The 23582-nt window shown below is 32.9% G+C and overlaps 1 protein-coding gene across 1 annotated transcript; it reads left to right on the top strand.

Moving 5' to 3' along the window:
* Window positions 1–4443: 4443 nt before the first annotated feature.
* On the top strand, window positions 4444–23578 carry LOC119614199 (probable G-protein coupled receptor CG31760; the record flags this gene model as incomplete). The annotated part of the gene is given in 10 exon segments (XM_037970326.1): window positions 4444–4729; window positions 8462–8572; window positions 8574–8613; window positions 8616–8648; window positions 8893–9094; window positions 14543–14906; window positions 15204–15496; window positions 15566–15719; window positions 23299–23408; window positions 23556–23578. Coding segments are annotated over 10 exon segments (1585 nt in total), but the record flags the coding sequence as incomplete, so codon positions are not given.
* Window positions 23579–23582: the final 4 nt, after the last annotated feature.

Below are 23582 nucleotides of genomic sequence, written 5' to 3'. Positions count from 1 at the left end.
GTTGCTCTAACGAGAAAAGTTTATGAAAAGTTTTATGAAAAGTTTCTTTGAACCAGAGAATGTTATTAAAGAAAAAGTTGCTCTGAATCTGAGTAAATTTGAACCAGAGAAAATTATTAGAGAAAAAGTTGCTCTGAATCTGAGTAAGTTGTTATAGAAAAAGTTCTCTAAACCAGAGAATGTTTACATAGAAAAAGTTGTTCTACTTCAGAAAAAGTTCTTATTGCGATATTTTCTTTGAACCACAGAAAGCTCCTATAGAAATAGATGTTCCGTTGCTCTGCACCAGAGCATGTTTAAAAAACTTTTAGCTCGAAAAAGTTGATCTGAAGCTGTAAAAGTTTTAATAGAAAAAGTTGATCAGAACCATAGAAAGCGACTATAGGATTCAGTTCTAGTTCAGTTGCACTGCACCAGAGATTAAAAAAATGTTTGCTCTATACCAGGGAAACTTCTTATCAAAAAGTTGAACTCAATTGAATTACTACAAAAAACGTTAATCTTATCCAGAACACATAACTGTTGTGGAGAATCATATGGTCGGCCATGACCGACCCTACTTCTATCCCCTGTTTATTATACTATATATATATTTTTCGCTATATTTAAACGTTTCATATTCCCCAAACGATTAATATGTACAAATATATAATATTTTATAATATACTCGAAAAAAAGGTGAAGGTTATATAAATATAACAATTTATTTTAGTTAAGGAAAACATATTTTTTTATAAATTGTCCTATGCGAAATATATCTGTATAAGATAATTTTTTTCTAAATATTCTAACAGAAAAAGTTGTATATATATATATACAACACATAACCCTTAAAGCGACCTCTTAAATTAAAAAACATAAATAAATTCTACACAATATGTTATCTGTAGACAGACAAAAATTCTTACAGTACAGAGTAAAAGTTATCGTTCAACTTCTGTCCTTTGTTCCTGTACACCATTACTGAACACATGATGTTTTGTTAAGTAATTCAATTAAACTGAAAATACAAATGGTTTTAAGTTTCATTCAAAATTTACTTTTATTAGCCACTGTATTTTAATTCTGTTAAAAGCTTTAACACAATTTAAATCTGCAGAAAAAAAAATTATTTAAATACTTATGCATAAATATATTTATATATATAAACATGTTTACACACACTTTATTTCATTTATAATTTATTAATATTCGTTTTTATAAAAAGTTAAATCTTTGTCAAAAAAAAAAAACTTGTCACAGCAAATAAAATCTGTTGATTTCATTTATTTTGACAGCAAACCAAAAAACGAATAAATGATAAAACTTTGATTTCCTTAAACAGGATATAAATAGAGAAGTAATGTAAAAAACTTCACTTTTCTTGCTAGTTCAGTTCTAGTTCAGTTCTAGTTCAGTTCTAGTCCATTCTAGTTCAGTTCTAGTTCAGTTCTAGTTCAGTTCTAGTTCAGTTCTAGTTCAGTTCTAGTTCAGTTCTAGTTCAGTTCTAGTTCAGTTCTAGTTCAGTTCTAGTTCAGTTCTAGTTCAGTTCTAGTTCAGTTCTAGTTCAGTTTCAGTTCTAGTTCAGTTCTAGTTCAGTTCTAGTTCAGTTCTAGTTCAGTTCTAGTTCAGTTCTAGTTCAGTTCTAGTTCAGTTCTAGTTCAGTTCTAGTTCAGTTCTAGTTCAGTTCTAGTTCAGTTCTAGTTCAGTTCTAGTTCAGTTCTAGTTCAGTTCTAGTTCAGTTCTAGTTCAGTTCTAGTTCAGTTCTAGTTCAGTTCTAGTTCAGTTCTAGTTCAGTTCTAGTTCAGTTCTAGTTCAGTTCTAGTTCAGTTCTAGTTCAGTTCTAGTTCAGTTCTAGTTCAGTTCTAGTTCAGTTCTAGTTCAGTTCTAGTTCAGTTCAGTTCTAGTTCAGTTCTAGTTCAGTTCTAGTTCAGTTCTAGTTCAGTTCTAGTTCAGTTCTAGTTCAGTTCTAGTTCAGTTCTAGTTCAGTTCTAGTTCAGTTGTCTAGTTCAGTTCTAGTTCAGTTCTAGTTCAGTTCTAGTTCAGTTCTAGTTCAGTTCTAGTTCAGTTCTAGTTCAGTTCTAGTTCAGTTTAGTTCAGTTCTAGTTCAGTTCTAGTTCAGTTCTAGTTCAGTTCTAGTTCAGTTCTAGTTCAGTTCTAGTTCAGTTCTAGTTCAGTTCTAGTTCAGTTCTAGTTCAGTTCTAGTTCAGTTCTAGTTCAGTTTCAGTTCTAGTTCAGTTCTAGTTCAGTTTCTAGTTCAGTTTCAGTTCAGTTCTAGTTCAGTTCTAGGTTCATGCAGTTCTAGTTCAGTTCTAGTTCAGTTCTAGTTCAGTTCTAGTTCAGTCTAGTTCAGTTAGTTCAGTTTCTAGTTCAGTTCTGTTCAGTTCTAGTTCTTCTAGTCAGTTCTAGTTCAGTTCTAGTTCAGTTCTAGTTCAGTTCTAGTTCAGTTTCTAGTTCAGTTCTTAGTTCAGTTCTAGTTCAGTTCTAGTTCCAGTTTCTAGTTCAGTTCTAGGTCAGTTCTAGTCAGTTCTAGTTCAGTTCTAGTTCAGTTCTAGTTCAGTTCTAGTTCAGTTCTAGTTCAGTTCTAGTTCAGTTCTAGTTCAGTTCTAGTTCAGTTCTAGTTCAGTTCTAGTTCAGTTTCCTAGTTCAGTTCTAGTTCAGTTCTAGTTCAGTTCTAGTTCAGTTCTAGTTCAGTTCTAGTTCAGTTCTAGTTCAGTTCTAGTTCAGTTACTAGTTCAGTTCTAGTCGTTAGTTCAGTTCTAGTTCAGTTCTAGTTCAGTTCTAGTTCAGTTCTAGTTCAGTTCTAGTTCAGTTCTAGTTCAGTTTTAGTTCAGTTCTAGTTCAGTTCTAGTTCAGTTTCTAGTTCAGTTCTAGTTCAGTTCTAGTTCAGTTCTAGTTCAGTTCTAGTTCAGTTCTAGTTCAGTTCTAGTTCAGTTCTAGTTCAGTTCTAGTTCAGTTCTAGTTCAGTTCTAGTTCAGTTCTAGTTCAGTTCTAGTTCAGTTCTAGTTCAGTTCTAGTTCAGTTCTAGTTCAGTTCTAGTTCAGTTCTAGTTCAGTTCTAGTTCAGTTCTAGTTCAGTTCTAGTTCAGTTCTAGTTCAGTTCTAGTTCAGTTCTAGTTCAGTTCTAGTTCAGTTCTAGTTCAGTTCTAGTTCAGTTCTAGTTCAGTTCTAGTTCAGTTCTAGTTCAGTTCTAGTTCAGTTCTAGTTCAGTTCTAGTTCAGTTCTAGTTCAGTTCTAGTTCAGTTCTAGTTCAGTTCTAGTTCAGTTCTAGTTCAGTTCTAGTTCAGTTCTAGTTCAGTTCTAGTTCAGTTCTAGTTCAGTTCTAGTTCAGTTCGTTCAGTTCTAGTTCAGTTCTAGTTCAGTTCTAGTTCAGTTCTAGTTCAGTTCTAGTTCAGTTCTAGTTCAGTTCTAGTTCAGTTCTAGTTCAGTTCTAGTTCAGTTCTAGTTCAGTTCTAGTTCAGTTCTAGTTCAGTTCTAGTTCAGTTCTAGTTCAGTACTAGTTCAGTTCTAGTTCAGTTCTAGTTCAGTTCTAGTTCAGTTCTAGTTCAGTTCTAGTTCAGTTCTAGTTCAGTTCTAGTTCAGTTCTAGTTCAGTTCTAGTTCAGTTCTAGTTCAGTTCTAGTTTAGTTCAGTGGGTATTATATAAACATCATTACAAGCATGTAATTCCCTTCCCACGATAGTGATAAACAAATTTAAAATAATATTTATACAAAAATATATTTTAACATTATATTGCCCTGTCTCCTTTAAAATAAATACTTCTTGCTGTGAGTTATTTTTATTTCATTAAAATTTTACTATAAATTACTATAAAAAGAAGTGTAAATGTCAGAGCACTTGCAATTAATTTTTTTTCTTTTCATCAGCAAATAAAGTAAATTTCCCCATTTATTTCGTTTAATTTCAGTAAGATTTACAACAGTGACAGGAACAGGGACAGAAACAGAAGGAAAGAGCAACAAAAATAATAACATGTACTTACTAAACATATGAATAATAACAACAACAATGAAATGCTTGCTTACAATATGGCTACCATAAGCCTGAATAATATCAACTCAAAAACAACAACAGCAACTACAGCAAACATCTACAACAACAATAAATATAATAAGAATAACACAACAGTAAAATACTCACAACTTATCACAACGGAAGTTAAGGCAAACAACAACTACAACTATACCGGCAACTGTAACAGCAAAAACAAAAACAGGAAATTCAACAGTTTGCAATAACAGTTCATGTTTAAATAATTCATCTTCATCTGCCACTTGTACTACTACGGCTACTACTACGTGGCAAGCAACAAGTTCTTACCACAATTTTATTAAATTGTATAATAACGAAATTATATTAACTCCACTTTGTTCCCATTGTTGGACTCATTATTTTGTATAACAAAAGCCACCACTTCATCATTTTCAACAACGTCATCATCAATACAAACGTCATTGCTTTCACAAGTGTTTTCATTAAAAACAATATTTAAACATGTTTTACTGGCATTTAATTTTTATAATCCTATTAGCAGCATTTCAATTGCAAGTTGAATATGCAACAGCTCATTATGTTGCAAATGCAACCGCTGTTTTAGCTGCAACTTCAACAACATCAGCAGGAACTGTGCCATCAGCACCAGCATCATCAGCAGCAGTGGCCACAATCACAACGGCCATTAGCTCAACATCCAGTAGTTCATCATTAAATAATATTTTAAGAATTGGAGATGGCAACATAATAACAAGGGTAAGTGGTAAACATGAATGAATTAAACAAAAATGGAAATACTTTCGTTGTACCAATGGAAATGAATAATAAATAAAACTGTTATTAAATTTTCAGTTTAGTTCTAATTCTTCTAGTTTAGTTCTAGGTCTATCGTATTCATTTTAGTTGCCAAACCTTGATTTAACGATAATTAGCCCCACTAAAACACTGAATTAATCCATCCTCTTTATAAATGTGAAATAGTTATAATTACAAATCGAATTAAAAGTGATACACATTAATCAGTATCTATGTGTGTCACTAATAGTTCATTAAACTTAATCCCGCCAATCTTGCAAATCGTGTGTTTTAAAAAATAAATAAACGACTAGTAATTAAAAGGTCAAATGACAGAACTAAAACAGACAAAAGACGATAAAAAAATAAAAGTCAACAAAAAAGAGGAGAAAACCAATACAACTAAACACACCAACCCATAAAATAAATACGGTCTTAAGTACATCAACACTTGGGCTTTTTTTAATTGTTGTCAGTCATAAATAAAACACACACACCTACATACATATGTATGTACTTATAACAAACCTTTGTTAGTATAAAGAGATCAGGGAAAGTCACAAAGGGAATATGCGTTCAGTTCTAGTTCAGTTCAGTTCTAGTTCTGTTCTAGTTCTGTTCTAGTTCTGTTCTAGTTCTGTTCTAGTTCTGTTCTAGTTCTGTTCTAGTTCTGTTCTAGTTCTGTTCTAGTTCTGTTCTAGTTCTGTTCTAGTTCTGTTCTAGTTCTGTTCTAGTTCTGTTCTAGTTCTGTTCTAGTTCTGTTCTAGTTCTGTTCTAGTTCTGTTCTAGTTCTGTTCTAGTTCTGTTCTAGTTCTGTTCTAGTTCTGTTCTAGTTCTGTTCTAGTTCTGTTCTAGTTCTGTTCTAGTTCTGTTCTAGTTCTGTTCTAGTTCTGTTCTAGTTCTGTTCTAGTTCTGTTCTAGTTCTGTTCTAGTTCTGTTCTAGTTCTGTTCTAGTTCTGTTCTAGTTCTGTTCTAGTTCTGTTCTAGTTCTGTTCTAGTTCTGTTCTAGTTCTGTTCTAGTTCTGTTCTAGTTCTGTTCTAGTTCTGTTCTAGTTCTGTTCTAGTTCTGTTCTAGTTCTGTTCTAGTTCTGTTCTAGTTCTGTTCCAGTTCTGTTCTAGTTCTGTTCTAGTTCTGTTCTAGTTCTGTTCTAGTTCTGTTCTAGTTCTGTTCTAGTTCTGTTCTAGTTCTGTTCTAATTCTGTTCTAATTCTGTTCTAGTTCTATTCTAGTTCTGTTCTAGTTCTGTTCTAGTTCTGTTCTAGTTCTGTTCTAGTTCTGTTCTAGTTCAGTTCTAGTTCTGTTCTAGTTCTGTTCTAGTTCTGTTCTAGTTCTGTTCTAGTTCTGTTTAGTTCTGTTCTAGTTCTGTTCTGCCCTAGTTCTGTTCTAGTTCTGTTTCTACTTCTGTTCTAGTTCTGTTCTAGTTCTGTTCTAGTTCTGTTCTAGTTCTGTTCTAGTTCTGTTCTAGTTCTGTTCTAGTTCTGTTCTAGTTCTGTTCTAGTTCTGTTCTAGTTCTGTTCTAGTTCTGTTCTAGTTCTGTTCTAGTTCTGTTCTAGTTCTGTTCTAGTTCTGTTCTAGTTCTGTTCTAGTTCTGTTCTAGTTCTGTTCTAGTTCTGTTCTAGTTCTGTTCTAGTTCTGTTCTAGTTCTGTTCTAGTTCTGTTCTAGTTCTGTTCTAGTTCTGTTCTAGTTCTAGTTCTGTTCTAGTTCTGTTCTAGTTCTGTTCTAGTTCTGTTCTAGTTCTGTTCTAGTTCTGTTCTAGTTCTGTTCTAGTTCTGTTCTAGTTCTGTTCTAGTTCTGTTCTAGTTCTGTTCTAGTTCTGTTCTAGTTCTGTTCTAGTTCTGTTCTAGTTCTGTTCTAGTTCTGTTCTAGTTCTGTTCTAGTTCTGTTCTAGTTCTGTTCTAGTTCTGTTCTAGTTCTGTTCTAGTTCTGTTCTAGTTCTGTTCTAGTTCTGTTCTAGTTCTGTTCTAGTTCTGTTCTAGTTCTGTTCTAGTTCTGTTCTAGTTCTGTTCTAGTTCTGTTCTAGTTCTGTTCTAGTTCTGTTCTAGTTCTGTTCTAGTTCTGTTCTAGTTCTGTTCTAGTTCTGTTCTAGTTCTGTTCTAGTTCTGTTCTAGTTCTGTTCTAGTTCTGTTCTAGTTCTGTTCTAGTTCTGTTCTAGTTCTGTTCTAGTTCTGTTCTAGTTCTGTTCTAGTACTGTTCTAGTTCTGTTCTAGTTCTAGTTCTGTTCTAATTCTGTTCTAGTTCTGTTCTAGTTCTGTTCTAGTTCTGTTCTAGTTCTGTTCTAGTTCTAGTTCTGTTCTAGTTCTGTTCTAGTTCTGTTCTAGTTCTGTTCTGTTCTAGTTCTGTTCTAGTTCTGTTCTAGTTCTGTTCTAGTTCTGTTCTAGTTCTGTTCTAGTTCTGTTCTAGTTCTGTTCTAGTTCTGTTCTAGTTCTGTTCTAGTTCTGTTCTAGTTCTGTTCTAGTTCTGTTCTAGTTCTGTTCTAGTTCTGTTCTAGTTCTGTTCTAGTTCTGTTCTAGTTCTGTTCTAGTTCTGTTCTAGTTCTGTTCTAGTTCTGTTCTAGTTCTGTTCTAGTTCTGTTCTAGTTCTGTTCTAGTTCTGTTCTAGTTCCGTTCTAGTTCTGTTCTAGTTCTGTTCTAGTTCTGTTCTAGTTCTGTTCTAGTTCTGTTCTAGTTCTGCTCTAGTTCTGTTCTAGTTCTGTTCTATTTCTGTTCTAGTTCTGTTCTAGTTCTGTTCTAGTTCTATTCTAGTTCTATTCTAGTTCTATTCTAGTTCTATTCTAGTTCTGTTCTAGTTCTGTTCTAGTTCTGTTCTAGTTCTGTTCTAGTTCTATTCTAGTTCTATTCTAGTTCTGTTCTAGTTCTGTTCTAGTTCTGTTCTAGTTCGGTTCTAGTTCTGTTCTAGTTCTGTTTTAGTTCTGTTCTAGTTCAATTCTAGTTCAATTCTAGTTCTGTTCTAGTTGTGTTCTAGTTCTGTTCTAGTTCCGTTCTAGTTCTGTTCTAGTTGCTTTTCTAGTTCTGTTCTAGTTCTTTTCTAGTTCTGTTCTAGTTCTGTTCTAGTTCTGTTCTAGTTCTGTTCTAGTTTTGCTCTAGTTCTGTTCTAGTTCTGTTCTAGTTCTGTTCTATTTCTGCTCTAGTTCTGTTCTAGTTCTGTTCTAATTCTGTTCTAGTTCTGTTCTAGTTCTGCTCTAGTCCTTTTCTAGTTCAATTCTAGTTTCGTGTTATCAATGTGTTGCTCATATGTCTATACATATATAATACTTGTCCTCTGTTGTCTAAGGAAGCCGACCGATATCATGTTTACATATTTGTACATAAATAAAGCGAAAAAAGCTTAAGGGGGGGAAAAAATTTGTTGTTGTTTAATAATTCATGCTACATTTATACAGTGGATTACACCACCCTACTGAAAAGCAGGTGGTATAATTTATCATAAACAGCAATTAAACTAATTGTTTTGTAAAAGCGTTTTAAACAGCAGTAACAAACTTAAAAAAACTAACATATTGGCCTTATTCCAAAAGTAATAAAAAATATATTTAAAGGAAAAGTTTATTGCAAAAAAAAAACTTTGTGGTAAATTGATGTAGGATTTAAGTGTCCTTATTTCCATAAAATTTATTTCATATTTTCTATAACTAAAAAAAAAACGCAAACACTTATTAAATTATTTATTGTTTTCTCTGTTTTCTGTATCAACAGGATGCCATTGAACAATCTCTGGTAACAATTCATGATATTGCCACTGAAAACTTGGGCACACTGTGCATTTCAACATTGTATCGTCCTCTGCAAGTGCCCATCAATTCGGAGGCGTTATGATAGTTCGAGACAAAAGGCTGATTTAATTGCCTCCATTTGCAGGAAGTGGGCATTATAAGACATGGAGGTAGGTGATGGAAACAATATATAATATTAACATGAAAGTATGTATGTATATGAAAACAAAATTGACTAAGAAAGATCAAAATAATTGTCTTCATTGTTAGAGTAAATACATAATTTAATTGTAACTATATAAGTTTTCACATTGTTAAATAATATCTGAAATCCTAAACTAAATATCTTTAAACTTGTGTATGTGTCCATAACATTTGTGTTTCAATTTATTATCCACCCCTGACTACATACAGGTTTATCTGATGCTTTAGCCAAAGGCTTACTAAGTGATGATTATACTACGGGTGCCAGAATTTTGGCACTTAATATAACCAATGGCTCCATACAGTCGTATGTGTGGTGGATTAAGAAAAATCATGATAAAAATGGTGAATTGCAACGTTTCGAAGAAGAGGTTTTACAAATTGGAAAGAAACCCTCACAAATGTATCCCTGGTAAGTAAATTACAAATCACATAAGAAGTAAAGAAAAGACAAAAGTAATTAAGGGTTTATTTTGGATAAGACAAAATGAATTTGATTTTATTTATTTTACTTATTCGTTTAATGTTGCTCATTTTGTTTCATATTAAAACAAAAACACGCAAAAATCAAAACGCCTCCTGCTCCTACACTTTGTAGCACGTAATTGATGATGACTTTTGTTTGGCCAAACAGCAAAACATTTGTTTCGAACTCAAAAATTGAATGCCAAGAATGAATAAGTGCAAATGTTTATGGAGTTGTACAACAGATGTTGCACAGTAGTATTAGGAAAACAATTTTTTAGTAAATGACCCTCGAAGTGGTCACTCGACTAGTTGTGTTCTAGTTCTGTTCTAGTTCTGTTCTAGTTCTGTTCTAGTTCTGTTCTAGTTCTGTTCTAGTTCTGTTCTAGTTCTGTTCTAGTTCTGTTCTAGTTCTGTTCTAGTTCTGTTCTAGTTCTGTTCTAGTTCTGTTCTAGTTCTGTTCTAGTTCTGTTCTAGTTCTGTTCTAGTTCTGTTCTAGTTCTGTTCTAGTTCTGTTCTAGTTCTGTTCTAGTTCTGTTCTAGTTCTGTTCTAGTTCTGTTCTAGTTCTGTTCTAGTTCTGTTCTAGTTCTGTTCTAGTTCTGTTCTAGTTCTGTTCTAGTTCTGTTCTAGTTCTGTTCTAGTTCTGTTCTAGTTCTGTGTTCTAGTTCTGTTCTAGTTCTGTTCTAGTTCTGTTCTAGTTCTGTTCAGTTCTGTTCTAGTTCTGTTCTAGTCTGTTCTAGTTCTGTTCTAGTTCTGTTCTAGTTCTGTTCTAGTTCTGTTCTAGTTCTGTTCTAGTCTGTTCTAGTTCTGTTCTAGTTTGTTCTAGTTCTGTTCTAGTTCTGGTTCTAGTTCTGTTCTAGTTTCTGTTCTAGTTCTGTTCTAGTTCTGTTCTAGTCTGTTCTAGTTCTGTTCTAGTTCTGTCTAGTTCTGTTCTAGTTCTGTTCTAGTTCTGTTCTATGTTCTAGTTCTATTCGTTCTAGTTCTGTTCTAGTTCTGTTCTAGTTCTGTTCTAGTTCTGTTCTAGTTCTGTTCTAGTTATGTTCTAGTTCTGTTCTAGTTCTGTTCTAGTTCGTTCTGTTTGTTCTAGTTCTTTCTAGTTCTGTTCTAGTTTTTCGTTCTGTTCTAGTTCTGTGTCTAGTTTTGTTTTTCTAGTTTTTCTGTTCTAGTTCTGTTCTAGTTCTGTTCTAGTTCTGTTCAGTTCTGTTCTAGTTCTGTTCTAGTTTCTGTTCTTTTAGTTCTGTTCTAGTTCTGTATGTTCTAGTTCTGTTCTAGTTCTGCTTCTGTTCTAGTTCTGTTCTAGTTCTGTTCTGTTCTGTTCTAGTTCTGTTCTAGTTCTGTTCTAGTTCTTTCTAGTTCTGTTCTAGTTCTGTTCTAGTTCTGTTCTAGTTCTGTTCTAGTTCTGTTCTAGTTCTGTTCTAGTTCTGTTCTAGTCTGTTCTAGTTCTGTTCTAGTTCTGTTCTAGTTCTGTTCTAGTTCTGTTCTAGTCTTCTAGTTCTGTTCTAGTTCTGTTCTAGTTCTGTTCTAGTTCTGTTAGTCTGTTCTAGTTCTGTTCTGTTCTGTTCTAGTTCTGTTCTAGTTCTGTTCTAGTTCTGTTCTAGTTCTGTTCTATTGTTCTATTCTGTTCTAGTTCTGTTCTAGTTCTGTTCTAGTTCTGTCTAGTTCTATTCTGTTCTAGTTCTGTTCTAGTTCTGTTCTAGTTCTGTTCTAGTTCTGTTCTAGTTCTGTTCTAGTTCCTGTTCTAGTTCTGTTCTAGTTCTGTTCTAGTTCTAGTTCTGTTCTAGTTCTGTTCTAGTTTCTAGTTCTGTTCTAGTTCTATTCTAGTTTTGTTCTAGTTCTGTTCTAGTTCTGTTCTAGTTCTGTTCTAGTTCTGTTCTAGTTCTGTTCTAGTTCTGTTCTAGTTCTGTTCTAGTTCTGTTCAAGTTCTATTCTAGTTCTGTTCTAGTTCTATTCTAGTTCTGTTCTAGTTCTGTTTTTTAAATGTGCCACTCCATTCCACTATTAATAGTTTTATAAACAACGGATATAGTGAACCAAGAACAGGCAGACACCCTCCATACACAACCCAACAAACTTTTATAATTGAAAAAAATTATAGTTATTTTTTCTCATCGATATTTTCTTAAGAATATAACTTAAAGCTCAAACAAACTAAAAATATGCTGGCACGTTTTAAAGTCAAATTATTATTACTTTTCATCTTGTTTAACTATTTTGTTTGCATTTTTATGTTTTATGAAGTTTGTTCTTCACCATTTATATCATTTAAAGGTTGTTTTCGTTCTTTTGATGCAAGCACACATTAGTAGTTACATAAAAGTATTTTTAAATTTTTGGCAAACTTTCTTGTCTTGTAGTTGCTTGTTTTATTTGGCCTTGTCTACTTGCTGTTAAGTTTTTTTCTCTCATTTTCTTGTAGCTATAAAGTTTGTGTAAAACAATGAATTATATTTCTCAAAGTTTTTTTCTTCTTTTTTTGGGCAAATTTTGCTGTGTATAAACAACGGCTAACAACAATTTAAGAAAAAAAACTTGGAAAAGTTTTGTATTCCCATATATATTTGCAACTTTTAGTAGTTGTAGCTTTTGTTCTGTTATGTTGTAGTTCTCTTAAATTTCATAAAGCAAGTTGTTTAAAATAATTATTTTAAAATTATTAAACATTTTAGTTCGATATGACCATGATACTCTTCTTGCTGTATTGGTACTCGAAAATGCTTTTGTATTTTGTAAAACTTTATGTTTTTCTTTGATAAACACTTAAAAGGACCGCAAGATGGAAAAGTTTGCTGTGGGTGAGATGTTTAAGTAATTATGTTAGGTTATTAAGATAAGGGCTTAAGGAGAGAACAGAAGTAGTGGAAAGTTCGGTATCTACACCTGTTGACGGTATGAATGAGCTAGAAACACACAAAGAGCAATATTATACATTTGTATGTATTTAACAAAGTGTAAATTTCCTTTAATATGCATCACTGCAGAGCGTATAATTAATATTTAATTCTTACACTGAAATTAATATAAATCATACGCACCACAAACCCTCTCAGTTGTAGTTCAGTTCTAGTTCAGTTCTAGTTCAGTTCTAGTTCAGTTCTAGTTCAGTTCTAGTTCAGTTCTAGTTCAGTTCTAGTTCAGTTCTAGTTCAGTTCTAGTTCAGTTCTAGTTCAGTTCTAGTTCAGTTCTAGTTCAGTTCTAGTTCAGTTCTAGTTCAGTTCTAGTTCAGTTCTAGTTCAGTTCTAGTTCAGTTCTAGTTCAGTTCTAGTTCAGTTCTAGTTCAGTTCTAGTTCAGTTCTAGTTCAGTTCTAGTTCAGTTCTAGTTCAGTTCTAGTTCAGTTCTAGTTCAGTTCTAGTTCAGTTCTAGTTCAGTTCTTTCAGTTCTAGTTCAGTTCTAGTTCAGTTCTAGTTCAGTTCTAGTTCAGTTCTAGTTCAGTTCTAGTTCAGTTCTAGTTCAGTCTAGTTCAGTTCTAGTTCAGTTCTAGTTCAGTTCTAGTTCAGTTCTAGTTCAGTTCTAGTTCAGTTCTAGTTCAGTTCTAGTTCAGTTCTAGTTCAGTTCTAGTTCAGTTCTAGTTCAGTTCTAGTTCAGTTCTAGTTCAGTTCAGTTCTAGTTCAGTTCTAGTTCAGTTCTAGTTCAGTTCTAGTTCAGTTCTAGTTCAGTTCTAGTTCAGTCTAGTTCAGTTCTAGTTCAGTTCTAGTTCAGTTCTAGTTCTAGTTCAGTTCTAGTTCAGTTCTAGTTCAGTTCTAGTTCAGTTCTAGTTCAGTTCTAGTTCAGTTCTAGTTCAGTTCTAGTTCAGTTCTAGTTCAGTTTCTAGGTTCAGTTCTAGTTCAGTTCTAGTTCAGTTCTAGTTCAGTTCTAGTTCAGTTCTAGTTCAGTTCTAGTTCAGTTCTAGTTCAGTTCTAGTTCAGTTCTAGTTCAGTTCTAGTTCAGTTCTAGTTTCAGTTCTAGTCAGGTCTAGTCAGTTCTAGTTCAGTTCTAGTTCAGTTCTAGTTCAGTTCTAGTCAGTTCTAGTTCAGTTCTAGTTCAGTTCTAGTTTCAGTTCTAGTTCAGTTCTAGTTCAGTTCTAGTTCAGTTCTAGTTCAGTTCTAGTCAGTTCTAGTTCGTTCTAGTTCAGTTCTAGTTCAGTTCTAGTTCAGTTCTAGTTCAGTTCTAGTTCAGTTCTAGTTCAGTTCTAGTTCAGTTCTAGTTTCAGTTCTAGTTCAGTTCTAGTTCAGTTCTAGTTCAGTTCTAGTTCAGTTCTAGTTCAGTTCTAGTTCAGTTCTAGTTCAGTTCTGTCAGTTCTAGTTCAGTTCTAGTTCAGTTCTAGTTCAGTTCTAGTCAGTTCTAGTTCAGTTCTAGTTCAGTTCTAGTCAGTTCTAGTTCAGTTCTAGTTCAGTTCTAGTTCAGTTCTAGTTCAGTTCTAGTTCAGTTCTAGTTCAGTTCTAGTTCAGTTCTAGTTCAGTTCTAGTTCAGTTCTAGTTCAGTTCTAGTTCAGTTCTAGTTCAGTTCTAGTTCAGTTCTAGTTCAGTTCTAGTTCAGTTCTAGTTCAGTTCTAGTTCAGTTCTAGTTCAGTTCTAGTTCAGTTCTAGTTCAGTTCTAGTTCAGTTCTAGTTCAGTTCTAGTTCAGTTCTAGTTCAGTTCTAGTTCAGTTCTAGTTCAGTTCTAGTTCAGTTCTAGTTCAGTTCTAGTTCAGTTCTAGTTCAGTTCTAGTTCAGTTCTAGTTCAGTTCTAGTTCAGTTCTAGTTCAGTTCTTCAGTTTCTAGTTCAGTTCTAGTTCAGTTCTAGTTCAGTTCAGTTCAGTTAGTTCAGTTCTAGTTCAGTTCTAGTTCAGTTCTAGTTCAGTTCTAGTTCAGTTCTAGTTCAGTTCTAGTTCAGTTCTAGTTCAGTTCTAGTTCAGTTCTAGTTCAGTTCTAGTTCAGTTCTAGTTCAGTTCTAGTTCAGTTCTAGTTCAGTTCTAGTTCAGTTCTAGTTCAGTTCTAGTTCAGTTCTAGTTCAGTTCTAGTTCAGTTCTAGTTCAGTTCTAGTTCAGTTCTAGTTCAGTTCTAGTTCAGTTCTAGTCAGTTCTAGTTCAGTTCTAGTTCAGTTCTAGTTCAGTTCTAGTTCAGTTCTAGTTCAGTTCTAGTTCAGTTCTAGTCAGTTCTAGTTCAGATCAAGTTCAGTTCTAGTTCAGTTCTAGTTCAGTTCTAGTTCAAAGCAAAATATATTTTGCAGTTCTCACTGTAATTATCCCCAGAGCGTATGATTTATGTTGTATTGCTATATCGAAATACATATTAATCATACGCTCCATTATATTCTCAAATTAACAGCAAATTAAACTTCCTTCATAAATGTACAACAAAAGTACGAAATACGAAAACATTTTACTACACTAAATTACATTTATTATTTTCATTAATTTTTTTATTATATCCTTATAGGTTCGCTGACGAAAGCTCTTCACCCACATTACGTTCACCGAAATTTGCACCCAGCCCACCGAATATCTACTATAAAGGCTGGTGGACATTTCCATATTTTTCATGTTCGCTCAGCAAATGGATATTATCGTATAGCATTGCAATACCACCGAATGGTCGTCATGGCCTGCGCGGTTTCATAAGTATCGATATTGATGTGACGGGTTTGCGTGTCAATCAATGCGAAGCACCGGTAGCGTATCGATTCAATTATCAGCAAATACAAACGAGACGTTTACATTTGGTCGATACGCAAACGAGTGAATATATAAATGATATACAAGCGTTTCATAAATCGCACAAATGTCATCGTGATACAATGGTGGTGAGTAGAGTTTGATTACTTTGAAAGGGTGGTTATGGTTATAATGGTTTCTGAGTATATTTGGAAAATAAATCAATATTGAAGGTAAAGGTATGGAAATTGTTCTGTTAATTATTAAAAAACAACTAAAGAAGCCATTAAAATACTATTAAGGAAATTACGTTAAAGAATTTACTGAGAAGTAATTGAAGTAGCAAAGTTTAGTGTAATAGCTTTCTGATAGTCACAAACATTTTCTTTATAAATTTATTATTTTATAGTACAAGATCTTTTAACCTTTTTTAATATTATTTCCAGTGTGATTATCGTTTGCCCACCTCCGATTCACCGACAATAACCACCAACAAACTTTTAGCTACACCCAACACTTGGTCACGTGGCGCCTATCAATGTTTATGCAAACGTGGCTTTTATTCCATACGTCATCCGGATGGATTTAATGGCACTATTATGGAAATAGCCTGGAAAGAACATCAGGATAATATTAGCAATTATTATTCCGATGTTTTTATTTGTCTACAATGTGCACCGGGTTGTGACAGTTGTACGGGACCGGAACCTTGTTTGGCTGACTACAATTGGCCTTTTAGGTTGGTGTGAAAAAAAACTATTGAAAATTTCTTAGAAATTACATTTAATATCTTTAAATTTTTTTATAGAATATCTCTTTTAACCATTTCGGTTGGTTGTGCTTTTGGTTGCTGTATTTTGGCTGGATATTTATTCCATCATCGCCGTGTTAAAGTTTTCAAAGTGGCCAGTCCGATATTTTTGCTAATAACTCTTATTGGATGTGCCATTATGTATTTGGAGGTGAGTAAAACTAAGCTATAGGTTGAACTATATTAGAGGTCAGATTGTAGTCAAATCTTTTCTACAGCCCAGATTATTGTGTAGGCTATAGCCCAGAATATAGTCTAGTCTATAATCTCGTCTATAGTCTAGTCTATAATCTAGTCTATAGTCTAGTCTATAGTCTAGTCTATAGTCTAGTCTATAATCTAGTCTATAGTCTAGTCTATAATCTAGTCTATAGTCTAGTCTATAGTCTAGTCTATAGTCTAGTCTATAGTCTAGTCTATAGTCTAGTCTATAGTCTAGTCTATACTCTAGTCTATAGTCTAGTCTATAGTCTAGTCTAGTCTAGTCTAGTCTATAGTCTAGTCTATAGTCTAGTCTATAGTCTAGTCTATAGTCTAGTCTATAGTCTAGTCTATACTCCAGTCTATAGTCTAGTCTATAGTCTAGTCTATAGTCTAGTCTATAGTCTAGTCTATAGTCTAGTCTATAGTCTAGTCTATAGTCTAGTCTATAGTCTAGTCTATAGTCTAGTCTATAGTCTAGTCTATAATCTAGTCTATAGTCTAGTCTATAGTCTAGTCTATAATCTAGTCTATAGTCTAGTCTATAGTCTAGTCTATAGTCTAGTCTATAGTCTAGTCTATAGTCTAGTCTTTAGTCTATAGTCTATAGTCTAAAGTCAATAGTCTATAGTATAGTCTAGTCTAGTCTAGTCTAGTCTATAGTCTAGTCTATAGTCTACTCTATAGTCTAGTCTATAGTCTAGTCTATAGTCTAGTCTATAGTCTAGTCTAGTCTATAGTCTAGTCTATAGTATAGTCTAGTCTAGTCTATAGTCTATAGTCTATAGTCTATAGTCTATAGTCTATAGTCTATAGTCTATAGTCTATAGTCTATAGTCTATAGTCTAGTCTAGTCTAGTCTAGTCTATAGTCTATAGTCTATAGTCTATAGTCTAGTCTAGTCTAGTCTAGTCTAGTCTATAGTCTAGTCTATAGTCTAGTCTATAGTCTAGTCTATAGTCTAATCTATAGCCTAGTCTATAGTCTAGTCTATAGTCTAGTCTATAATCTAGTCTATAGTCTAGTCTAGTCTATAGTCTAGTCTATAGCCTAGTCTATAGCCTAGTCTATAGTCTAGTCTATAGTCTAGTCTATAGTCTAGTCTATAGTCTAGTCTATAGTCTAGTCTATAGTCTAATCTATAGTCTAGTCTATAGTCTAGTCTATAGTCTAGTCTATAGTCTAGTCTATAGTCTAGTCTATAGTCTGGTCTATAGTCTAGTCTATAGTCTAGTCTATAGTCTAGTCTATAGTCTGGTCTTTAGTCTAGTCTATAGTCTAGTCTAGTCTAGTCTATAGTCTAGTCTATAGTCTAGTCTATAGTCTAGTCTATAGTCTAGTCTATAGTCTAGTCTATAGTCTAGTCTATAGTCTAGTCTATAGTCTAGTCTATAGTCTACTCTATAATCTAGTCTATAGTCTAGTTTATAGTCTAGTCTATAGTCTAGTCTATAGTCTAATCTATAGTCTAATCTGTAGTATAATCTATAGTATAGTCTATAGTCTAGTCTATAGTCTACTCTATAGTCTAGTCTATAGTCTAATCTATAGTGTAGTCTATAGCCCAGACTATAGTCCAGTGTGTAGTCTATAGCCCAGACTATAGTCCAGTGTGTAGTCTATTCTATAGTGCAGTCTATAGTCTAGTCTATAGATTAGATTGTATTCTAGGATATACTATAGCCTCAAGCATTTTGGGACCGATTTTCCTGTTTCAACAATTTTGTAAAAATTTCCTATCATTGTAATCCTCATCTACATATACATATATATTTAAAAATACACTAAATATACACACATACATATTTATGTGTATGTATGTTAAATTAAACATATGTATGTATGCATGCTAACCAACTGTTTTTGAAAAATTGTAAACAAAAATTAATTAATAAAATACATCCATTTAAATGTCATTTAACAAATAATGTTGTTGGCAGGGAGCCATCATCACACTTGCAAAACAAGCAGCCAATTTAAATCCTTTTTTTTTTCATTTTTTTAATATGTAGTTGTTGTGTTGCTTCATTTAAATATTAATATTTAGTCAACAAGTAAAATCCATTAAATTCTGTTGGCTTTTAACAAATTGGTCCCTACATTTTCCGGGTTAAATTTAATAAAATGCTACAACATAACACTACACAGTGTCAAAAGTTTACATACATACACATACATACATTCATGTAAAACAGTGAAAATGCAAGCATAGGGGTATAGGTAAATACATATATATATGGTTAGTTTCAAAAGTTAGTTAAATATAATAATGTTTTACCTAAAAACTTTTCTAGTCTCTTAGTACTGTCCTAATAGAAAGCTTAATTTAATTTTATATTTCCAATTTTTATTTTATAAGAACTTTTATGCACGCCTTCGTTGATATGACAACAATTCTATATGTATTAAAATAAAAAAACATACAACATCCCTTTATGTCGTTTTTCTTTCTATACTCATGTATTTTTACTTTTTTGTATACATGTACTCATGTAAATGAAATGGTTTTGCGTATATCACCTCATTTATTCTTAGTTGCTTTATGGTATTTTTTATATAAATTAAAAAAAAACACCTACTTACACACACGCACTCAAACATTCCCTCAGCTATAACATTATGCTACCAGTAGCTCCATTTAATCTGCAAACATATTTAGATATTTGTATGGAAAAATAATGGTCCCTTTTATATACATAAATAATTTTTTTTTATCGGAAATTATATAACAGTCAACCTTATATTTTTAAGGGTTGTTCCTACTTTTCTATATAGCCTCAACTATAGACCAGTTTAAAGTTTTCACTATAGTTACGATATTAGGAAAGACCCTCTTTTCATTATAGAAAAGCATACAGATTATGTCTTCGATCATAGTCTCGACTAAACATAAGAGTTTTAATTCGATATATAGACAATACTATAGATTAGACATAGACAACACTATAGACATTAATAGTCTCGATTATAGGCAAGACAATAGACTCGACTATAGACAAGACTTTAGTCACGACTATAGACAAGACTATACTCTCAACTATAGACAAGACTATAGTCCCGACTATAGCCAAGAATATAAACGAGGCTATAGCAAAGTCTCAACTAACTAGTCTCGACTATAGACAATACAATAGTTTCGACTATAGACAAGACTATAGTCTCGTCTATCGACAAGACTACAGGCTCGAATATAGAAAAGACAATAGTTTCGACTATCGACGAGACAATAGTCTCCACTATAGACAAGACTATAGTCTTAACTATAGACAAATCTATAGTCTTGACTATAGACAAGGCAATAGTCTCGACTATAGACAAGACAATAGTCTCGACTATAGACAAGACAATAGTCTCGACTATAGGCACGACTATAGTTCGACTATAGACAAGACAATAATCTCGACTATAGACAAGACTATAGTCTCGACTATAGACAGGACTATACTCTCGACTATAGATAAGACTAAAGTGTCGACTACAGACCAGACTAAAGTCTCGACTATAGGCAAAACTATATATTAGATTATAGCATCGACAAGACTATAGTCTCGAATATGGGCAGGATTATAGTCTCGACTATAGACAAGATTATAGTTTCAAATATAGACAAGACTATAAGCTCGACTATAGACAAGACCATAGTCTCGACTATGGACAATACTATAGACAAGGCTATAATCTCGACTATAGACAAGTCTATACTGTCGACTACACTCTCGACTATAGACAAGACTCTACTCTCGTCTATAGACAAGTCTATAGTCTCGACTATAGACAAGACTATAGTCTCGACTATAGACAAGACTATACTCTCGACTATAGACAAGACTATAGTCTCTACTATAGTCTCGACTATAGACAAGACTATAGTCTCGACTATAGACAAGACTATAGTCTCGACTATAGACAAGGCTATAGTCTCCACTATAGACAAGACTATAGTCTCCACTATAGACAAGACTATAGTCTCGGCTATACAAGGTTATAGCCAAGTCTCTACTATAGACAAGACAATAGTCTCGACTATAGACAAGACTATAGTCTCGACTATAGACAAGTATATAGTCTCGACTATAGACAAGACAATAGTCTTGACTATAGACAAGACTATAGTCTCGACTATCGACAAGACTACAGGCTCGACTATAGAAAAGAAAATAGTCTCGACTTTAGAAAAGACTATAGTCTCGACTATAGACAAGACTATAGTCTCAACTATAGACAAATCTATAGTCTTGACTATAGACAAGACAATAGTCTCGACTATAGACAAGACAATAGTCTCGACCGAACTATAGCACGACTATAGTTCGACTATAGACAAGACAATAATCTCGACTATAGGCAAGACTATAGTCTCGACTATAGACAGGACTACAGTCTCGACTATAGAGGAGACTAAAGTGTCGAAGTGTCGACCAGACTAAAGTCTCGACTATAGGCAAAACTATAGATTAGACTATAGCATCGAATATAGACAAGACCATTTTAATGACTCGACCATTATATTGAATATAGACTTATTATTTTGTCTCCATCAAAATATAGTGTCAGCTATAGACAAGACATGTAGTCTTGGCTAGTTAAGATCAAAATCACAACTATAGACCTGTCCATATTTTGCCATAAATAGTAAATTGAAATCTGAGTTTCTTAAATATTCAAATATAAAATTATATAAATTACTGCCAGAAAACAAGCAATGTTCAGCATCATAATATGAAAAGACATAAAGTTACCGAAAAAATGTAACATTTAATATTGCGAAGAAGGTGTCATGAATTTTTAAAATAAACGTAAGTTTTCACGTTTTAAAATTTATTTAGTGTCATCCTAAAAAATAAATCCGTTTTTTTCACAACGTATTTCATTTTGTTTCTTTCACCTTTAAAACCTGTATGTTTTATTGTTGTCTTAATGTTATGAGTTGTCTCGCTGGTTTTACACAGTTTATACCCTGCAGTACAAGTTTCAACAGGCAGGTCTTGAACTTTTGTCATTTACCCTTAAATGTCTAAAAGCTAATCTAGAAGTCTTTCTTCCATTTGGTTTTCTTTTCTTCAAAATGATTATTTACCAAATTTTACAACTACTGTGAATTGTTCTGAAACCTGCAAGGTACACCTAACCTGTCAGTTTAATATTTATGCATATTTGAGTAGTCGGAGTCTAAGTCCTGTGAACATGTAGTGAGTGGTATGCTATAAAATCCACCTTTAAAACAAACAAAAAAATGAACACTTTATGGTAGAAATCACACTTAAAACATTCATTTGAAAGCACACCGAGTGAACAGTTATGTACATTTGTATACATTTTATTAGAGCAGTCATAAAAAAAAATTTTGTGACATGCATCATTTAGGAAAAGCTGTATTCATAAAAAAATATTGGGTAGGAGAAGGTTTAATTTCATTAAGAACACAATTCTGAAGGATAGTACGAAACGAGGTCAACTCAAGAACGACGTTCTTGAAATAAGTACATATTGGTATTGATTCAGTTAAACTTAAATCTAACTGAAAATTCTTAAAATTAAATGAATAGTGGGATAACATTGATAAGAAATGAATTTCTTTTCATACCCAATAATTTAACATTAGACAGCTTTTTATACAACTTGTTGTCATAGTAGATATTGTATATATACACATTTCTATGCAAACAATAATTGGTTTAATTTTATTAAAGCTTTATGATGCCAAAAGGGATTTGTTAACGGAATATTATATATATATATGTAATATTTCCATTCAGCTAAACATACAAATATTCAAATTAAATATAACCTTTATCTTTACGTCGCTATATTATAACTGTTATATAATGTTTATATCTTGTTAAATGAAATGAAACCTAATGAAAACTCAAATGAGAATCATATTCTAATCTCACAGGATATCGGGTAAATAGCTTCTTGGTCATTTAAAATGTTTCTAAAGTAACAACTATTTCAATAAATAATAAAGAAAGAGTTTAAATTTAAGAAATTTAATATAATGCATATATTTTGGGTCCTTATTGGATAAGTTAAGTCCTTAGAGTAGACTAGGCAATATACAATTCCGTAGAGTAGTCGATATAATACTCAATAGACTAGTCAATATATTGATTAATAATATAAACCATAAGCTAGTCAACAGATTTACCCATAGGCTAGACAATAGATTTGTCCTTAGATTAGTCAATAGACTAGACAATAGACTACTCAATAGACTCTTCAATAGACGATTTCATAGACTAGTCAACGGACGATTCCACAGAATACACAATAGACTATTCGATAGTTTATAGATAGTCTAATAGACTTGTCCCTAGACTAGTCTATAGACTAGTTAAAAGAGTATTCTCTTGACTTCCCTATTGAGCATTGAGACTAGTCAATAGAGTAGTCTATAGACTAGTCAATAGAGTTGTCTCTGGACTAGTCAATAGAATAATCTACAGATTAGTCAAACTAATAGTCTGTAGACTAGTCAACAGAATAGTCTATAGACTGGTAGTTGAGTAGTCGATATACTAGTCAGTAGAGTAGTCCATAGACTACTCATTAGAGTAGTCAATAGACTAGTCTATAGACTAGCCAATAGAGTAGTCTATAGACTAGCCAATAGAGTAGTCTATAGACTAGCCAATAGAGTTGTCTATAAATTAGTCAATAGAGTAGTCTATAGACAAGTCAATAGAGTAGTCTATAGACAAGTCAATAGAGTAGTCTATAGACTAATCAACAGAGTAGTCTATAGACTAATCAACAGAGTAGTCTATAGACTTGTCCATTGATTAGTCTATAGACAAGTCAATAGAGCAGTCTATAGACTAGACAATATAGTAGTCTATGGACTAGTCAATAGAGTTGTCTATAGACTAGCCAATAGAGTAGTCTATAGACTTGCCAATAGAGTAATATATAGCCTAGCCAATAGAGTAGTATATAGACTAGTCAAAAGAGTAGTCTATAGACTAGCCTAGTCTATACTAGAGTCTATACTACTAGAGTAGTCTATAGACTAGCCAATAGAGTAGTCTAGAGACTAGCCAATAGAGTAGTCTATAAATTAGCCAATAAAGTAGTCTATAGACAAGCCAATAGAGTAGTCTAGAGACTAGCCAAAAGAGTAGCCTATAGACTAGCCAATAGAGTAGCCTATAGACAAGTCAATAGAGTAGTCTATAGACAAGTCAATAGAGTAGTCTATAGACTAATCAACAGAGTAGTCTATAGACTAGACAATATAGTAGTCTATGGACTAGTCAATAGAGTTGTCTATAGACTAGCCAATAGAGTAATATATAGCCTAGCCAATAGAGTAGTCCATAGACTAGCCAATAGAGTAGTCTATAGACTAGCCAATAGAGTAGTCTATAGACCAGCCAATAAAGTAATCTATAGACTAGCCAATAGAGTAGTCTATAGACTAGTTAATAGAGTAGCCTATAGACTTGTTATTAGAGTAGCCTATAGACTTTATCTTGTATTATTTGTTATAAATGAAACTAACCCGTTATTTTTCACTTCTTTTTATTCAGATGGTGGCTATATTCCCCTTTTTGGATACAACTTGGTGTATTATAACAAAATGGACTCGACACATGGGTTTCTGTATTACCTATACATCATTGTTAATGAAAACTTGGAGGTAAGATAAGCACATAAAATCTTATGACCTTTACTGTGAGTTTTGAAAGGTCAAAGGTTACAACAATTCGATAAATATTCTTATATTTGAAATTTATGTGTTAGTTAACAAATATCAGGTTTTAATACTTATTTTCATTCTCCCCAGGGTATCACTAACGTATCGTGTAAAATC

The sequence above is a fragment of the Lucilia sericata genome, unplaced genomic scaffold (genome assembly GCF_015586225.1).
Source record: "Lucilia sericata isolate MDLA Ls3-8-SP2 unplaced genomic scaffold, ASM1558622v1 Contig002687F_arrow, whole genome shotgun sequence".
In the NCBI taxonomy this organism is placed as follows: Eukaryota; Metazoa; Arthropoda; class Insecta; order Diptera; family Calliphoridae; genus Lucilia; species Lucilia sericata.
This window is presented reverse-complemented; position numbering and strand designations above follow the sequence as displayed.